This window comes from Artibeus jamaicensis, unplaced genomic scaffold, assembly GCF_021234435.1.
Source record: "Artibeus jamaicensis isolate MK-2021 breed Jamaican fruit bat unplaced genomic scaffold, CSHL_Jam_final scaffold_2172, whole genome shotgun sequence".
Classification (NCBI taxonomy): Eukaryota; Metazoa; Chordata; class Mammalia; order Chiroptera; family Phyllostomidae; genus Artibeus; species Artibeus jamaicensis.
The window spans coordinates 1,940,332-1,960,288 of record NW_026522031.1 but is presented as its reverse complement, the minus strand read 5'-3'; the positions used below and the strand labels follow the sequence as shown (position 1 = coordinate 1,960,288).

The 19,957-nt window shown below is 50.0% G+C and overlaps 1 protein-coding gene across 4 annotated transcripts in view; it reads left to right on the top strand.

Moving 5' to 3' along the window:
* The first annotated feature begins 317 nt into the window (after positions 1-317).
* DENND2A (DENN domain containing 2A) overlaps positions 318-19,957 on the top strand; it is a 90,093-nt gene continuing 70,453 nt past the window's right edge. For 2 of the 4 annotated variants that reach the window (XM_053656618.1, XM_053656617.1), the window contains exon 1: positions 320-1,187. In XM_053656618.1, coding sequence (XP_053512593.1) covers positions 877-1,187 — 311 coding nt within the window. In that variant the 5' untranslated portion in view covers positions 320-876. Of the gene's footprint in view, positions 1,188-19,957 lie in introns of all 4 variants that reach the window. The other 2 variants (XM_053656620.1, XM_053656619.1) reach the window with 2 other exon arrangements.

Sequence of the window (19,957 nt, the reverse complement as noted above, 5' to 3'; positions counted from 1 at the left end):
ACTGCCTGGGCAGCATCTAAGTTCCCCATGTGTCACAATCCTGCCCCCCCCCCGCGACCCCGCCCTCACCCCTACACACTGCTTTTGTGGATTAGTAAACTAAACCTCTTTCTCCCCCGCCCCCACTCTGCTAGACTTTATCTAGGTCCCTCCTTCTAGCCTCCCCCCCCCCCCCCCCCAGCTAAAGACAAGAATGACTTTCCTCCCGGTAGAGAGATGGGCCTGGAGCCTTCCCTCCGCACCCATAAATCACCACCGCGAGGTCCGTGCCCCCTTCGGCAGCAGCCGGAGCTCCTCCGCTCAGAAACCGCCCGTGGCCCCCGCCCCCGTCGTCCGCAGCACGAAGTGCCCGCAGCACGTTCACGTGCACTTCTTCCTTGGCGGTCCCACATCATGCGATCCGTGTCCCTGCACTGTCCCACGTCAGAGACGCAGTGGGCGCTATAAAGTCCTGCGGCCGGGAAGCTCTGCCTGACTTCCCTCCTCGCCGGGTTCCAGAGCCCTTGTTCCCTGCGCTCAGAAGCTCTGGGCTCTCCTTGCCTGTGTTACGGTTTTCGGTACCTCAGCCGGCCTGTCCACTGCAGGGGACACGCTCCCTAGGGTGTCGCCACCTCCGTCCACGCGTTAAACGGCTGGAGCCAGCGAAGTCCCCACCTCGGCGCGTCTACCTCAAGGTCTCAGCCCCGGGCTGGGGGAGACGAAGAATGCCGCTCGGTGGTCTCCAGCAAAGAAAGGGTTAATCCGCCCACTCCCCACCCCCCAAAAAGGAGCGGGGAAGAGTCCGGCAGAAGGTCCTGTTTACCGGAGCTGCCCGAGTCCGCGCGGCCCTCGGAGAGGCGTTGCCGTGGCGACCGGCCCGGCGCCCGCCAGCTGCGGATGAGCTCATTGGAGCGGCGGACGGGGGGCGACGGGCGGGGGACGGCGGGCGCGCGGCCCGCGCAGAGCCGCCGCGCCGGCGGGGAGAGGACGAGGCTGCGGGCCGAGCCCGCCTTCCGCTCGCCCACGGCCGCGGCGGGGCGGTGGGGACGCGAGCGCAGGGAGCGCGGCTCTCCCGGAGAGGCCCGGCTGACACCCGCGCGGAGGGCTGCGGGCCATGGCGCCCCCGGCCCCCGCCGCCTGCAGCCCCCGCCCGCCCGGGCGCCCCCGAGCTGCGCCTCGGAGCCCGCGGAGCCGCAGCCCGCCTGGAGGTAGGACCGGGCCGGAGGATGGTGGAGGGGCGCGCCGGGGGATCGAGGAGGGGACGCGCCGGGGGGAAGGGAGGAGACGGCTGGAGCTGCCCCAACCCGGGGCGGGGAAGTGGCTGTTTGTAGACCGCGGACTGGGTGTCCCGTGTGCGGATGTGGGGACCGAGGCGCTACAGCCCGACATGCAGGACATGAGCAGAAGTGCTGTCCCGACGCCCTAACGGGGTTCGCGATGACTTCCTGGGCCGAGCCGGGAAGCCGTCGCCCGCGCGCCTCGGGAATCTGCACAAACTGGGTCCCGGGGCGCGAGGGCGGGGGGCGGGGGGGCGGAAAGAGCAAAGAAAGAATCAAGAATCGCAGAGCAGCCAACCCTCCTCACTGTGGTCAAAATATGCAGTCTAGGGAAAGCAGGGAGGTAAAGACGGTGGAGTGATCTTCTTTCTCCCACTTTCCTCCTAAAGATGGAGTTGGGAGCCCTCGGAGCCCAGCAAGAGTCTCAACAAAGGACGTTATGATATTTAGGAGCACTTGATTCAGACCACGGAGAACAGTCAGGCCGTAGGGAGGGGGGGATTCTGTCTTTGAGAGGCGGGTTGGGGGGGGCTGGGCGGTACCCTCCAGAGGCGCAGATTGGGGCCGGGTGGGGGGGCTGGGGCCGGGTGGGGGGGCTGCCGTGACTTTGCTCTGACCAGCGCATGCTGGGGAAGGGACAGGCAAACTCTAGCTGGTGTTGAGATGTGCTTTGGAAGTATAGCAGGGTCATATCAGGCAGTCTCCAGTAATTTTGTTACGGGACTCTCCCACCCTCGGTGGACACTACATAAAGGAAGAGAACGAAATCCTTCCTGCTTGCATTGTCAGATATCAAACACACCAAAGGAGTGGTGAAGAAAGCCTTTAGGGGCCTGCTTAGGATGGAGCGGAATTTTGCCAGAAGTCAAGGGCAAACAGTGCCTGTTTTTGAGGAGGGGTAGTGAAAAGGCTGGTGGAGAGACTGACCTCCAACCCTTTTGTTTCAGATTTGAACTCTGCCCACGTCATGTCTTCACTGACTTAACATTTCTCTGGGCTAGGCATTAAGGACACAGTGATAAATACCACCCTTCTTTCCAGGAACTCACCATCCAAATTGGACAGGGAAACAAAACATTAAAACCGGTCCTGGTCTGGCCTGGCCATGAGCACTGCATGCCAGGGCAGCCCAGAGCTGGGAGGCCCACAGAGTACGTGCTGCTGGGGCTGGGTCCTGAAAAGCTCTTCACCAAAGAAAACAAAGCAGGGAAGGGTGTTTCTGGCTGAGGGAACAGCATGTGCAAAGTCACCAAGAAGGAGGGAGGGGGACAGGCAAGTGTAGGAAGAGCTCTTGGTGGAAGTGTGCTCCTGGAGGCAAGCAGGATCTCCCTGAAACAGGACAGGTGGCACCAGTTGGCATCTTAGAAAGCCCACATATGGTGCACAATGAAGGCACAGGTCCTGCGGGCGGGCCCCCTGTCCGGATGACGGCAGCAGTGAGGCGGGATGGACCTATCCAAGAGATAGAGGTCGAATCTGGGGACGGGACGGGCTTGGGCACAGGATGAGATGGCTTCGAGTAACGCTCCGAGGGGAAAAGCTCAGGGGAAAACAAAGCAAAGCAAAAGAAATGGATGTTTTGAATGGCCTGCATGAGCAGACCACAATCACTTGGACAGTGAATTTGGCTCTCAATTTGCTGGCAGCTTAGAGACAAACAAAAATACACTGGATTGCATAGTTTTGGATTTGGAACAACAGAAAGCATAAAAGTTAATTTTCAGAACAAATCTTTTCCTGTAATTGAACTCAACTGGGGATGTGCTGAGCAGATCTTTGTCTAAACACTAAAGAGCAACGTAGAAAAGGATGTTCCTGTCGTTGTGACAGAAGCTGGGAAGATAAAGCTCCACGCGACTCTCTCCTTGTACTTGTACCGTCTTCCCGTTGTGATCTGGGGGCATAGTGCATTTTTGGGGGGGCCTAGTGTCAGCTCAGGTTTGTGGGCTATAGAGACAGAGGGCAGCTAGGACCCCGGGGGAATCTGATATGGAGGAGCCTTGGTCCCTTAACTGTGCGGAGAGGTGACGCCTACTTCGAGGAATGTCAGAGTAAAGCACCCAGGGTTCCCAGCCATGCAGGGCAAAGCAGGCACATCACAGTATGGTTCATAGGTGGGTGGACCGAGAGTCCGGTCTGGAAAAGGGGCCACACAGGGCAGAGTGTGTTGCGAAGGTCAACGTCCGGAAATGCTGACCAAAGGGAAACAGGGAGATCGGGAACAGCATTTGAGGATTCCGTGCAGAGGGGCCAGTCCACCTCCCTGAGTGATCCAGGCCTTCCTGCCCTCAGACCTCACGCTGAGCCTGCTCCTGGGGTGGGGAAAGCGCGGGACTCAGGAGACCAGAGATCCACTCGGAGGAAGGCCAGGGAGGGTGGGGTCTTGTTTGCCGCACCACGGAGAATGTTGTTGCAGAAGAACAAGGAATTCCAGCTAAGAGCTGACAGGTTCTGCAGACTCAGCCACAGATCTCCCAGCCTTCCCTGTGGTTTCTGCAGAAGGGACAGACCTGCAAAGTCTGCATCCGTGTGTTCCTAATGCGCCTTCTAAAGTCTCAACCATTTCTTGCCAACGATAAACGCCTTAACATCAGTTAGGTATGAGATTCTACTGTTGCCCCCCCCCTTGCATTTCTTAACTTTTTTAACCAACTATAGAAATGATCCCTGAAAGTATAGTCTTGTGCTTCACAGCTCTTTAGAAAAAGATCTCACTATTTATTTTTAAAGAGGGGGGAAGGGAGGGAAAAAGAGGGAGAGACACGTGGATCGGTTCCCTCCTGCACGTGCCCCACTGGGGACCAGACCTGCAACCCAGGCCTGTGCCCTGACCCGGAATCAAACCCACGACCCTTTGTTTTGTGGGACGATGCCTAACCAACATTCACACGGGCCAGGGCACATTTCTTAACATTTTTAATTTGGGGCGCACGTCAGAAGATACATTTCAGTGTCCTGAAACAACCACACCTGGGCTCCATCCTTAACTATTTAAATCAAAAGCTCCAATGAGCCGGTAGGTACATCAGGGTTTTTTAAAGGTCCCAGGTGATTTTACGGCACCGCCAAGGCTGAGAGTGGCTGCTTTGACCTACAGGGTTCATTAGAGCAGGGGACACAAACCTCAGATTCCAAAAGCAAGGATCCCAGAGAATTTACAGTGAGGAAGCCTAATGCTCGTAATGAAGCCAACTGCCTAATCAGCTCTCAACATCAAGACCTAAAGCCCTCTGAACAGGTGCAGACGAGGAGACCGGTTATAGACACACATACGTGGTGCTTTCTGTGTGTGAAGCAGGTTTTGAGCAGAAACTCTGAAAGCGTAACAACGAGACTTCTGCAGGCAGATCTGCCTGGCCTACCGTGTCTGTAGGCAGTGCCACCACGCTACACATACATCCTTCCTCGTGTGCCTGGAACCTTTCTTGAGCGCTGAGCCCAACGAACTGCCCAGCCGTGTCTCTTGCTGTTGGCTCCCCTAACCCTGATCCCACTTCACCACGATTCCACACACGGCGTAGGTGGAAACCCGGGGTGGGTGGGTGACGGGCCACAGGAGCCAGCCCCGTGGAGTAACCCAGAGCGCCTCCCTCTGTCTCCCTCCTACTTCCTTGCTTCTCAGAAGGGAAAGCGTAGCGAGAGTTGAATGTGATTTAGCGCTCAGTTCTCTGTTCACCTGCGGCGGCTACGGCTAGGGCAGCCATGCAGACCCACTGGGACACTCCACGATGAGGGTTCACATGCCCTGGCACAGGCGGATGGGATTCCGTACCATCCCTCCGTCCCTCTCCCCAGCTTTATTTGCCCCCCCCCCACCGCGACCCCAGAGTAGAGGCCTGACCCCAGGGAAGAAAGAGGGTCCAGTGGCTACCCAGGGCTGCCTGCATGTGAATGTCCCATCCCACCGAATGAGTCAGAGGGGCCGGGTACCACGGTCCCTGCCGCTGCAGCTCACCATGGAAAAACTAACAACCGACTGCCTTTTTCCAGCAAATTGAAACCATTCACACAGGACGCATCTATCATTTTATTTGTGTTTCTCAAGTCCCTGGGAAGTACAGGCTCAGCCTCTTCCGATGACCGAGCAGAGGCATGTGTATGGGATTGTGCAGCGAATTCAGATTCACGTGGACCTTACATGGTCCAGGGAGCACTTAGCTTGTGGGGGGAGCCACAGGGCTCTGATTTGGTCTCTGGGCAGGAGCTACAGGCAGCCCGAGACACAGACCTTGCATCCCCTGCTGCTGGAGTGGGGCCAGTTCCTCAGCCCCGGACTTGGTCAGGGTGTGGCAGCGGGGAAGGTGCACGACCTTCCCACAACAGCCGGCCGGTGCTCGGGCTGCTGCCGGGCAGCGTCTCCGGCTCTGAGGCTCCACTTACTGCTCTGGACCATGAGATTAGTTCAGATTTGGAATGAGGTATATGGCCATCGGACCTCAAGTATGACAGACTCCCTGGCATCTTGTGGCCACTGTCATCCTCTACATCTGGTCCATTTCACCGCCTGTTTGTGACCATCAGTAGACATACACAAGCTCCCAGGACATCAAAAAGGGACCAGTGTGGTCTGTTTATTCTGCAGCTGCACTGGTGCCTGTGACGAGGTGGGAAACCGTCAGAGAGGAGAGAGCTGCTTGCTGCCTCCCAAACAACCAGACTCGGAGAGCCCAGCACTTAGTAGGGACAGAGAGCTTTTACTCCAGGCTCTCCTTTCCCCTGGATGGCTAAGACCCTGGGGCAGAGAGGAGAGAGACTGGGGAAAGGGTCAGAGAGGCTGCTGCTTTCAGGGAGAGAGATCGAGAAACTAGAAGAGCCAGCCCCTGTAGCAGGCAGGGCTACAGGCGGCTCCCACATCCCCGAAGTCTGGCCTGCATCCCTGTCTGCTGAGACCTTATCCTAGGTTACTGCTGTGCCATCCAGAGGCCAGTCTGCTGTTCTCGTTGTACGTGAGCTCCCCAGAGTAAGCAGATCAAAGGTGATGGAAAACTGGTGTGCAGGGACTTGTCTGGGCCACTCCCCCAAAAAGCTGAAATGCTTCCTGAACCCCTGGCTGCCCCACATTCCTGGGACCCCCTAGGCCCACCACCCAGATTCTGCCATTAAAGGATAAACAGGCAGGCCATTCTGAATGGCCAGTGTCTCAGCCACACCTTTGTTAAGTATTTTGAGTATGGCTTCCTCATCTGAGACACCATACTGTTTTGGTTGTCTTAACTGTCTTTCAAAAAAAAAAAAAAAAGAGCTCTTTACTAATTCTTTTTCTTCTCACTTGAGAAGTATTAATGCCACCCCCCAGCAGACCAAGATCTGGGCTAGACCCTAATGGAATGAAAAGAAGCCTGATCCAGCCACCAGACCTCACCGTCTGGTTGGAGGGCCCAGATAAAGAAACGGAGTCCGGGGCTGAGTAACAAGGGCAGTGAGTGTATCCACAGGACCAACCCCATGGCTCAGTTCTCTGCTCTGCTTCCGGTCACCCCTCTCGGAGGGCTCCTCCGTGGGCTCCGGTTCTCCAGCTCCCTCGCAGCTTCACAGGGTCGCTCCTTCCCCAGACCCTCAGGTCTTTACCTCGATCGTCTGCCCCGCGTCTTTCCTCTCGCACGTGCCATCATCGTAGCCTTATGTCCGAAAGATCTAAGATCGCAGCACATTTTCATCATGGATCTTTATTTTCCAAGGATAGCAAACCTCAGCTCCTCTTCCTCACTTTCAGGATATTCTCCAGCCCTTGCCATCCTCTTCACCATGGTCCCCTCATTACCGTGAATTGGGGTTCTTGGCATCTGATACAAAAGGCTTGAAGACTGGGAACACTGATGAAAGCAAAGGGCGATTCACTCAAGGCTCTGCAGAGCTACCCCCTAAATGTGGGGCTTAGTTGTTTTCTATCGCACGGGGAATATGGAAGTTGCCGGGGTCAGCCAGTCAGGGTGGAGGTTAGCAGGCTTTTTCCGTTTCTGGAACACGGGTGTCAGCGACGCAAAGCGTTCTGGGATTGTGCTGGACTTATTATGGGATGCAGGAAGGGAGTCTCCCAGGCAGGTGTGGAGCTGGCCTCTGAGGTGGGTGGCTTGTCTTTAGGTCTGAACCCTCGTGTTGTAACTACAGGGTTTAACTCGCTTAATTCAGTAGAGCAATTAGTGCTGGTGGGGGCTTGACTCGATGGAGCAATTTGGGGGGAACGTTTTATTCTACCTGTTTCACCCCCGACCCCCATCACATGTCCCATCATTCCTGTCTCATCGGTCAGTCTTCATCCTGGACAGGAGCACCCCTGCTTTTCTTCAGGCTCTTTCCTCACCTTGAACTTGTTCTCTTTCCCCAGCTGTTGGAACCCAGTCTAGCATTCAAGGGCACCCGTACTCCTTGGAAGGAACTGGTGACCGCTGCCATTGTCCACCTCTAAATTCCTCCAGTTTACGTTGCTTTCACAGCACTTACTACTGGAGTTCAGTCTAGGCCTTAAACCAGTCTCCTGCTGTGACTTTTGGTAAATAGGTGTTAGGCATTCCCTGGGCTGAGCTTGTGTTTTGTGTCTGGAAAAGTTGCAATCTCTTATCACCCTTCGGTTGTTTGGGTTTTATCGATTTAAGGGCCATCCAACCTGCGGAGAATTTTCATGAGTTTATTTGAGCCAGAATTGACAACAGTTGCTAGGAAGCAAAATCCCAAAAGCAAAATGATGGTTTTGTGGCTTCTTTGATGAAAATACGGAGGAAGATTCCACAAAGGTGGGAGAAAGCAAGGCGGGGACTGAATTACAGGAGAGTTAACAAGATTATGGGCTCTTTTGAGGGTGTTTATTTCAGAGGTGGGTTGACTACAATGGGCAGGGTTTGCTTGAGGCAAGGTGAACCTTTCACTAAATAAATCACACGCCTGGAGCATGACTACCCACTGGGACCTGCCGGGATAGGAATTTGTGATCAGATTGCCCTGTGAGGTTACTTTCCTAGAACCCCCTTTTCCTCCGCAGTTCGTGACCCTAGCTCTGGGGCAGGGACCAAATAGTTCCCAGCAGTACGTCACGTGGAGTACTGCATTCAGCTCATTGGTTACATTATCGATTAATTTAAAATCCATCCAAACTGGCTCCGGATTAGCTCACTAAAATCTCAGGGGAAAGGCCATTTCCCGTATCTCAGGATTTAGCTAAATGAAAAGAACACATTCCCAGGCGTTGCGCAACTCCGGAGGACGAAACACCAGGCAGTATAGTAAACAAACTGCAGCGGGGGGCCTCAGCCTGTGAGGAGCCTGGAAGCAGGGTTGGGAGGGGCGGGAGGTCAGGATGCTGCAGGCTGTGCTGATAGGGCGGGCTGTTGCTCACTTTGAAACCGAGCACTCGTACCCCCTGGCTTCTACGGAAATGGAAGGGGGTCCGCTCCCCCTCCGATTCCAACATCAACTTTCACAGCCAGCACAGTGACAGCAGCGATATAGGGTTTTACAGCCTCGTTACAGTTGCAAACCACTCGGGCTGGGTAAGCAGCCCTGCAGATGAGCTGAGGAGGCGGTAAAGTTCTACCTGCGTCATTGCTCAACCTAGTGTCATCTGACAGAGTTAAGTTCACTTTGTAAGGACAGAGGACGTGTGTTGAGTGCTTTTCTGAGACAGGTGCAGGGCTGAAAGCTTTACAGGTGCAGTCTCATTCAATCCCACCGCTGGCCTTCACAGACACGGTGCCACTGTTACCACTGTTCTGCAGAGGAGAGAGCTAAGGCTTAGAGAGTAGCTGGCCCCAGTTCCTCAGCTCTCAAGTGGCAGACCCGGAATTGGAACCTGGGTCTGTCTGCTTCTGATCCCTCTGCTTTTCACGCCCTCGATATGCCATCTCCTAAGCCATTTCCCAGAGCTGGGATCAGGGCTGAGCAGTCTCAGCCCCCTTCTGTCTCTCTGGGCTCAGGGAGCCATGCTGCCGGCCAGGAAAGGGGATGGGAGATGACGTCTCACTCTAAGATTGCTGCCTTTTGTCCAAATGTGCTGGCCAGGGGCCAGGCTGGAAACTCTCTGCTCATGGAAAGAAAAAGAACAGAAGCCAGCGAAAGAGGGTGGGAAAGGGGCTGCGGGGGAAGAAAGGAAGAGGAAAGCAAGAAGGAGAAAGGGAGAGAAGAGGTGGGGAAGTGAGGAAGTGGAGGGTTTGGCCGGGAGGTGCCTCGGCTGCAGGGTGTGCATGGTGGGCAGGGAGCGGATGGAGGAGAGGGAGGAAGAGTGATAGGGGCTGGGGACTTCTAATGAAATTCGATCTTAACAATTTACTGAGTGGCTACTCTGTATCCAGGAGGGGAGGCCTGGCCCCTGGCCCCAGGGCACTTGTTTGGGCTCTTAACTGTGACTACCTGGGTTCCTTCAGCATCCACGTGGCCTTGGGAAAATTCATCCCTGCAGGCTTGGGCTTCCACACCCAGAAAGGGGAGGCAGTGGTAGAGGGGGTGTGGGAACTCAGTGGAACAATCTGTGCAGAATCCTCCTTAGAGAAGAGTAAGAGCTCAGTGGATGTTAGCCATTCATTCATCACTGCGGTTTAACTTGAGGTGCCAAACATAAATATGTGAAACCTTGAATAAAGCATATGTAAATAACAGTCCTGGCTGGTGTGGCTCAGTGGACTGAGCACCAGCCTTTGAACCGTAGGGTCACTGGTTCGACTCCCAGTCAGGACACATACCTGGGCTGTGCGCCATGTCCCCAGTTGGGGGCATGCAGGGGGCAACTGATCAATGAATCTCTCACAAATAGATATTTCTCTTCTTCCCTTCCCTTCTCTGTAAAAATAAATAAATAATTTAAAAAAAACCTCTCCACATCCTAACAACAAAGAATATTTCTCTAAAAAAGAAAGAAAGAAAGAAAGAAAGAAAGAAAGAAAGAAAGAAAGAAAGAAAGAAAGAAAGAAAGAAAGAAACAACAGCAATAAAAAGAACACTAACCCCAGAGGTCTCTCTGGTTTCTGAAGACGTGGGCTCCTCAGCTGACCACAAAGAAAAGAAGCACCTTCATCCCGAGTAGTAACTAGTAGGCCCAAGTTCTCCATAGAAACATGAGTCACCTCCAGACGTGAGTGTGGAGGAGATGAGTGAGTTCTAACTGGGGTGACAGGAACCTTGGGTCCTGCTGCTGGCTTTGCCACCATCCAGCCAAGTGATTGAGGCTGGGTGAGCCACAAGACTCCCGGGCCACAATGTGGTTGGTCATTTAGAGCCCCAACTGCATCCGGGTCACCATCGTCTGTTTTCATCTTGGAGCTGCTCCATGCCCGGGGCTTTTCTAGCTTTATTACATATCCCTTTTTCCCCCTCTCTGAATTTCCTCATTAGATGGGGGCCTCTAAGAAGCACTGTCACTTACAGGCTGGGTTCCCAGTGACCGACTGGGTCACCAGGGGCAAGTTCGGAGGCCAGGGGGAGGATGTGGAAGGCCGGGTCAGCTGGTGCAGGCGCCATTGCCAACAGGGTCCTGGGAGAAGGGGCTCAGCATTTCCTGAAGGGAAATGACTTCCATAAACAGATGGAGGAATGGGAAAAAGGATTCCTCTCTCCCTTTCATCCTGTCAACTCAGCTCTTCCTTCTGGTGTCCAGACCCTGGAGCCTCTTGTAAATGCTTTTCTTTTATAAAAAAATGTACTTATTTTTAGAGAGGAGAAGGGAGAGAGAAAGAGAGGAAGAGAAACATGGATGCGTAAGAGATACATCGATCCTATTGCCTCTCACACACCCCCAAACTTGGGACCCACAACCCAGGCATGTGCCCTGACTGGGGATTAAATCGTCAACCCTTTGGTTCACAGGCCAGTGCTCAATCCACTGAGCCACACCAGCCAGGGCACATGCTTTTATGCCCTGAAAATGCTTTTCATGAAACACATAAAAATGCTTTTCATTCACGTGTGTCAGTGTATGTGTGGAGGGGAGAGATGCAAGCTCTACTTTCTTGTCTTTTGTAGGTTCAAAATAAGCACTGAAGAAGACACATGCCTTTTATTTGCTCTTTTACCCACAGTAACCTCTCATTGGCCCATTCCTAGATAAAGCCACTGTTGTTTAGTGGGGTTTTATTGGGAAGGAAGGACGGAAGGAGGATGCGCACACCTTCCATACCATGTGCTATGTAACTGCATCCAAGGGTTCAGCAGAGCTTGCTCCAGTGATGCTCATTGGAAAGGTTAGGCATTGACCTTACTGAGACATCAGATGTTCCCAGCAGCCCAGTGCCATGAAGCGCCTCCTTGGGAAGGGAAAGGGACTTGGTAGCCGCAGCCCTTCTGACCCTGAATAAAGTAATGGAAACTGATCGGATCACACCCAACCGCCTCTGCCAGGCCGGAGGCAAACCTAATGCGGGCGTCAGTTCCCTTAGTAGTTGGAAGTTTGCTCAGCTTCAGCCACGTGGATGCAGATTTATGTTTACAACTCACACACGCCACAGCTTTCCTTTTCCGTTCCAGGAAAGTAATTAGACACAAATTGAACGTGACCGTCTGTTAGTGGGGATGCTTCTGCTTGCCTAACCAAACGAGGTTATGAACTTATCTTGTGGAACCCTGGGCAGAGGTGCAGCCAGGCCTCTAGAACGGATTGGAACCAGGGAGTGTAAAGCCACCTCTCCACCGGCACCGTCCTTCGCCAGCCTGGCCTCTCTGCTTCGTGGTGCACGGGGTGGAAAATGGCTGCCTCCCTGCCCCGTTTCCGAGTTCCGGCCACACAGTTGAGCAACTCCCTAGGACGGAACCTGATTGGTCCGACTTGAGTAAGGCCTCCTCTAGAGCCAATCAGCTGCGGCTAGGGGCGGGATCATAGTTCAAACATGGCCGTTCATGCTCCAGTGGTCCGGTGAGTGAGAGAAGGGGCAGTTTGCAGAAAAAGAAAGGGCCTTGCTTGCAAGGTAGGCAAGCTCTGCTAGTCCCTGCAGTATGTACTGCGTGTGTTATGTTCCTTTAGCCATTTTGTGCTCCTGTGTCCCAACCACTCTGTTCACAAGACCCCTGCTTCCTCAGATACTTTCACAAAGACATTGCTTGTGACGAAGTGGAATACTAAAGCAAGGGCTTTGGGGCTGGACACATAACTTTTTATTTTTATTTTTATTTTTGGGGGGTTAAAGATTTTATTTATTTATTTTAAATATATTTCATTGATTATGCCATTACAGTTGTTCTATTCTCCCCTTCATTCCCCTCCACCCTGCACCCCCCCTCCCCCACCATCTCCCCTTTAGTTTATGACCATGTGTCTCAAGTTCTTTAGATTCTATATTTCCCATACTATTCTTGCCCTCCCCCCTATCTATTTTCTACCTACCATCTATGCTACTTATTTTCTGTACTTTCTCCCCCCTTCTCCTTCTCCCACTCCCCTGTTGCTAACCCTCCATGTGATCTTCATTTCTATGGTTCTGCTCCTGATCTAGCTGTCCTTTGAGTTTGCTTTTGTTTTAGGTGTGGTTGTTAATAACTGTGAGTTTGCTGTCCTTTCACTGTTCATATTTTTTATCTTATTCTTTGGTAAGTCCCTTTAACATTTCTTTTTTGTTGTTTTTATTTTTTTTGTTTTTTTATTTATTTTTTAAATTGATTATGCCATTACAGTTGTTCTATTCCCCCCCTTCATTCCCCTCCACCCTGCACCCCCCAACTTCTACCATTCCCGCCCTTTAGTTTATGACTATGTGTCTCAAGTTCTTTGGATTCTATATTTCCCATACTATTCTTGCCCTCTCGCTATCTATTTTTTACCTACCATCTATGCTACTTATTTTCTGTACCTTCTCCCCCCTTCTCCTCCCACTCCCCTGTTGCTAACCCTTCATGAGATCTTTATTTCTATGGTTCTGCTCCTGATCTAGCTGTCCTTTTAGCTAGCTTTTTGTTTTAGATGTGGTTGTTAATAACTGTGAGTTTGCTGTCCTTTCACTTTTATATTTGTATCTTCTTTTTCTTAGATAAGTCCCTTTAACATTTCATATAATAAGGGCTTGGTGATGATGAACTCCTTGAATTTGATCTTATCTAAGAAGCACTTTATCTACCCTTCCATTCTAAATGAAAGTTTTGCTGGATAGAGTAATCTTGGTTGTAGGCCTTTGGATTTCATGACTTGGAATACCTCTTTCCAGCCCCTTCTTGCCTGTAAGGTGTCTTTTGAGAAATCCGCTGACAGTCTGATGGGAACTCCTTTGTAGGTGACTGTCCACTTATCTCTTGCTGCTTCTAGGATTCTCTCTTTCATTTTAATCTTGGCTAATGTAATGATGATGAGCCTTGGTGTGTTCCTTCTTGGGTCCAACTTCTTTGGGACTCTGAGCTTCCTGGATTTCCTGGAAGTCTATTGCCTTTGCCAGATTGGGGAAGTTCTCCTTTATTATTTGTTCAAATAAGTTTTCCACTGGTGGCTGTTCCTCTTCCCCTTCAGGTACCCCTATAATTCGGATGTTGGAACGTTTAAAGATGTCCTGAAGGTTCCTAAGCCTCTCCTCATTTTTTTGAATTCTTATTTTCTTCATTCTTTTCTGTTTGGTCATTTTTTTCCTCTTTCTGGTCCACTCCTTTGATTTGAGTCCCAGTTTCCTTTCCATTACTATTGGTTTCCTCTGCATTTCAATTAGTTTAGCCTTCATATGTTCCTGTAATTTGTGACTAAAATCAACCAGTTCTGTGAGGATCCTGATCACCAGTGTTTTGAACTGTGCATCTGAAAGTTTGGCTATTTCTTCATTGCTTAGATTTATCGGCTCTGGGGCTCTGAGTTGTTCTTGAGCCATGTTTTGATCTGTTTGTGCCTGTTATGTATGAGGAGTGGAGCCCTAGATGTTCACCAGGGCGGGGCCACCCAGGTTGCTGGTTTGTGACGCTGTGTGTGGGGGCGGGGTCAGAGAGGGACAATGGCGGTCTCCTCTGCCGCTTCCCTCCACTGGGGCCTGCACGGTCTGTCTCACCGATAGCTCCTTCACCGGTTTATCTGTGCGCAAATGTGTGACCATGGTCAGCCCTCAGTGAGTCCACCGCCTTGTGCCCTTGGTGGGTCCGCCCGCTACTCCACACCTGGGATCCACCCACGGCTGCTGGCGCACCTGGGTCCAACTCCCGGGTCGGTCTGGTGGATCTTTCCTGCCTGACCCCGCTCTGCTGCTGGCTCTGCCCCTCTTACCAGTTTGGCTGAAGGGTTCGTTGTTGTCAGACTTCCGTATAGTTCAATTTTCTGTGCTTTGGCTGCATTTTTGTTGCTAAAACTTTGTTGTTTTGAAACTTGGTTGTGCGAGAAGGTGCAGTGCTTCCACCTATGCTTCCATCTTGGCGGACGTCCGACACATCACTTTTTAAATGCCGGTGCAACTGTTATCAGCCATGTGCCTCAGTTTTCTTAACGGTAAAATGAAGTTGACTTCCTGTTATGCATCCAGCGTGTGGCGCTGGGTGCTTTGATGGACCCTCTTTCCCTCCCTCCTTTTTTCTTTTCCCCTCCCCTTCTCAGCTTTAATTCATGTACCATAAAAATGCATCCATTTATTTATTTATTTATTTTTAAAGATTTTATTTATTTATTTTTAGAGGGGAAGGGAAGGAGAGAGGAAGAGAAACATCAATGTATGGTTGCCCTTTGTGCGTCCCCTGTTGGGAACTGGCCTGCAGGGAACCAGCCTGCAACCCAGGCATGTGCCCTGACTGGGAATGGAACCGCCATTGTCTGGTTCGCAGGCCCGCGCTCAATCCACTGAGCTACACCAGCCAGGGCCATTTATTTATTTTTTTAAAGATTTTATTTATCTTTAGAGGGGAAGGGGAAGGGGAGAGAAATATCAATGTCTGGTTTCCTCTCATGCGTCTCCTGCTGGGAACTGGTCTGCACCCCAGGCATGTGCCCTGCCTGAGAATCGAACCGCAGTTGTTTGATTCGCAGGCCTGTGCTCAATCCACTGAGCTACATCAGCCAGGGCTAAAAATTCATCCATTTAAAGTGTATAGTTTAATGGGTTTTAGTATACTCACAAAGCTCTGCTACCTTCACTGCACTCCATTGGAAAACATTTTGATCACACCAAAGAAGAAACTGGCACTTCTTAGTCAGAAGCACCCCTGTGCCCTTAAGTCCTGAGCAACCTCTGATCTGCTTTCTGTCCCTATAGAGTTCCCTACTCTACAAAGTTAAATAAATCAGGGCGTCAGACTCATTTTCACCGGGGGCCACATCAGCCTCGAGGTTGCCTTCAAAGAGCCCCATGGAATTTTAGGGCTGTATAGGTGTAACTACTGCTTAATTAGGGGCAAGGAGCTTAGCGCTGCCACCAGGTAGATACAAGGTGGAGAGCTGGATTCGGCCCAGGGGCCTTGTGTTTGCCACCTGTGATATAAATGGATTCCTACAATGTGTGGGCTTTTGATCTGGCTTCTATTCACTTAGCATAGTGTTTTCAAGGTTCATCCACGTTGTAGCATGTATCCATTCTTCATTCTTTTTATGGGTGAATATTACTCTATTGTATGGATATCACATTTTGTTTATATGTTTGTTCATTGATGGCATTGGGATTGCTTCTTCTTAATGGCCATTTTGAATAATGCTGCAAGGAGTGTTAGTGTAAAAACATATATAAACATATATTTTCCCTTTTTTTTCTTTTTTATCACGTGTTTATTTATATAATCTTTTTCTCCCATTGCCATTTAGTCCCCTTATACCTAGCTAGACATGTATTTTCATTCCTCCTGGGAGACACAATTATTTCTGTATTTAGGTTTGTGCTTTATGCAAGGCCTGATAGATCATAGAACACAACAGTGCTAATTTCTTTACTCTGACCTTCCCAGAGGTTATGAACGAAAGCTATTTCCTGCTTGCTGCCCTTCGAAGAAAGTCAGGCTCTTCCAAAGAGCCTGACCCCTGGGGGTCAGACTCTGAGGTCGCCGCCCCTGGGGTCCTGGCATCACTGAGCAGCAGATTCTTGCTTCAGGCCTGTGAACAGGGTCTATCCAGGGCGGTTCTGGCTGAAGGTACTGAGAGAGCAGAACACAAAGTCTGAGGGTCAAAATATAAAATTTGGAGTAGAAAGATAGGAGTTGGGCCTGGGCAAGCCTCTGAACCTTATTTTCTCACCTTCCAAATGAAGATACCAATAATCACATCTGGAAATTGGTGAGAGGGAAGGGGCTTATGTTTGTTATAACGCGTGTATAATATGGAAGTCAGGGGCCTTCCAAGTGTATTCCAAGCTTTAGGGCTGCCGTAGAAGAATCTGGCTTTGAAACTCTGTTCAAGACATAGGAGGTTCAGGCTGCTGTTGGAGCCCTTTAGGAGCACTGGTCAGAATCTTCAGGGGCAGCTCTTAGCCCCTCGGGGTTATCGTGTCTTTGTGAACTAGTCCTCAGTGAAACTAGTTCTTCCCTGCAGCTGGTTTCCTGGCTCTGAGAAAGGCCCAGATCTTCCTCAGTTCACCAGGACTGTGGGCACAGTCAGGTTTTCAGTGTGATCTTGCTTGAACACCTTTGGGCTATTCAGTTATGCCTACAACGTTTATTACAAAGTCCATCTTTGCCCTAGTGATTTAAGAAGTCACTTTTTTCAGCCCTGGCTGGTGTAGTTCAGTGTACTGAGCGCGGGCCTGGGAACCAAAGGGTTGCTGGTTGGATTCCCAGTCAGGGCACATGCCTGGGTTGCAGGCCTGGTACCCAGGAGGTGGCATGTGAGAGGCAACCACACATTGATGTTTCTCTCTTTCTCCTTCCCTTTCCCTCTCTCTAAAAATAAGTCTTTAAAGAAAAAGGAGTCACTTTGATCATATATAAAGTTCTGTATGTATTTGACTCTATACCTAGACTTTCTGTTCTGTTCCACTGGTCTACTTATCTATTCTGGCAGTTTTAATTATAGAGTCTCTATAGTGTCTTTTCATATCTGGTAGGGCTAGTTGCTCCCACACCCTTCTCCCCCATTTTTAAATTTTTCATTGTTTTCCTAGGTGTTCTCTCATGTTTGGCAGTCTGGCTTTAAAGTGCTCATTGACCTCCTGGGAGGTCCTGGGGGTGGGTCAGGGACAGGATTGGAGTTAGGGTTGAGTTGTCCTTTAGACTTGGGTGTGCTTACCTATTTCAGTAAACTGTTTTTGTAAGATTCTGTTTTCTTTTAGATTCATGAGCACTGACATCTTCTAGTGTCTGGATAGCACTCATTTTCCCCGAATCACCAAAAGAACTTTTTAAAACATGTTAAAATTGGTAAATTTGGATAAAAGATAGATAAAAGTGTTCTGTACTTTTCTTCCATTTGTTCTGCGGGTTTGTAATTATTTCAAAATAAAATGTATTTCAGGTCATTATGCTTCTGGTAGGTAGCATCTTGGTAAAAGTTTTCATGAAGTCTAGCCATGTCCTATTCATAGATTCTGCCATGGTTCACATGTTGATCGACTCCTTCAAAGAAATCCAGCCAATCGCTTAGGCTGATCGTGCAGAATCAGCACTGCTGTCCACTCAGTGGTCTGTGCCTCATTGTCTGACAGTGGGGCAGAGGCGTAGTGGCTGGGCTGAAGAGAAGGTGTCTTCAGGCTGAGAGACGATGCAAGGAACACAACCGTGTCTGTCACAGGGTAGTGCACCTTCAGGCATGTAGGGTCAGGGGGACAGTGTGCACAGGGTATTTTCTGCTAGCAGACGCCTGTTACAGTCGTCTTTCAGTTGCGTAATTTGGGTACTAATGATTGACAAGACAAAGGGACAAAGAATGCAGTAGTGCCCGGGGACGTACCTCTAAGTGGTCTTAGGGTGGATGATTGTTTATCATTGATGCTATCTTCAGTTTGGTATTTATATATGTTGTTATGACTAACAAACATATTTGTGGTTACGTTTCATGGAACACAGATAACCATCAACTATCAGGCTTTGATATGCTTGCTAAGGACAGTGAGGTTGGTCAGAGGTCGTAGCATGAAGCATGAAAATGAAGTGAAATCCAGGACACAGAGATGGAGTCGGTTTTGTTCACGTCTGCACAGCTTTCTTAGGCATTTAGTCAGCTCGAGGTTACGCAGGCATCCCTGCCTTTCACCTGTGTACCCCAAAGCAAATTTGGTCCCTCCTTCAAGCCCAGATCCACGAAAGGCCTGTGCCTTGCCTCGTTTGGCTTATCATATTGTGTTTTGTACTGGAGACATTCATATGCATCTTATTTCCTCAGCTTTCTTGAGATCTAATTAATAATGTGACATTGTGTAAGTTTAAGCTCACAGCTAACTTTTTGTTTGTGATGAGAACATTTAAGATCTACTCTCTAAGCAACTGTCAAGTCTATAATATGATAGTGTCGTATGCATCTTATTTCCTATATAAAAATGAAAACTCTCAGAGGGTAAATAAATCTATTTATTTTATATTTTTTCCTGTGCTTCACTCAGTTCTCAGTGTGAAGTAGACACAACTATTAGTTGGAAGAATGAAGTACGTATCAGTTCAGCCATGGGTCTCAATATAGTCTCTCTTTGGACCCACTGAAACATCTCCACTAGGGAGTGGCTACCCCAGGCCAAGTCTTGGTGGTTACTAAGGGAAAGGAGGTGATGAGGACAAAGTATCATTTACCCTCCCTTTCAGGAGAGACTATGACATAGCAAAACAAGTTGTGGGGCGATGGGCTCAGCTGAGCCCGAAGCCCTGAGACTGCCTCGTGACTAGAGACAACCTTGGGGCCTACTGGGGACGCCACAGGGCAGAGCTGGACACTGCAGACAACAGCGGGCCTCCCGTTTCTCACTATTTGTAGCAGTAATAATAAGGCGTGCTCACTGTAGAAAATTTGGAAGTCAGGTTTCTTGTTGTTGAAGATATAGATAAGTAGAGCCCTGGCTGGTGTGGCTCAGTGGACTGAGTGCCAGCCTGCAAATGGAAAGCTCCCTCACTTGCTCACACCCCAGTCAGGGCACGCGCCTGAGTCACTGGCCAGGTCTCCAGTAGGGGGCACGCAAGGGGCAACTGATTCGATATTTCTCTCGCTTTCTCCCTCCCTCCTCCTCTCTCTAAAATTAAATAAATGAATTCTTTAAAAGCAAAAGATTTAGAAGAAAATGTAGATAATTGGAGAAGAACAGAAAAAAAATATCCTTCCAAGTTTCTTACCCAGTGAGTGACCACTACTGTTCTTCCTTTGTTACATTTCCTTACAGTCATTTTATTTTTATTCTTTATATTTTAATTGTTGTTCAAATACAGTTTTCTGTCTTTTACTCCCATCCCCCTAGTTTTTGTCCATGTGTCTTTTATACGTTTTCCAGTAGTCATTTTCTTATGTGTAAGAAATTTTGAATAAGAATAGCTTCCTCACTCCCTTTTTAAAAATCATGTTATTTTCCCCCCCCATTGGATGTAACTTTTGGATCCTGTTTTTTCCATCTGACATTACAACATGAGCATTTTTTTTTTCATTTAATAATAGTTGGGGGGTTTCATTGACTTTTATATTTAAAAATAACGGCTTTATTAAGATATATTCATGCTCAGTACAATTCAGTCATTTTAAGCGCACAGTTTAATGGGTCACAGCACAGTCACAGAGTCGTGCAGCCACCCTGGGCATTAGAACATTCTCATCCCCCAGAAGGAAGCCCCAGACGCATTGGCGGGCGCTCCTCCTCCTCCTGCCCACCCACTCCCAACCTCGGCAGCTGCTAATCTACTTTCTGTCACTACAGAACTGTAGTCGTCTTTTTTGTTTGTTT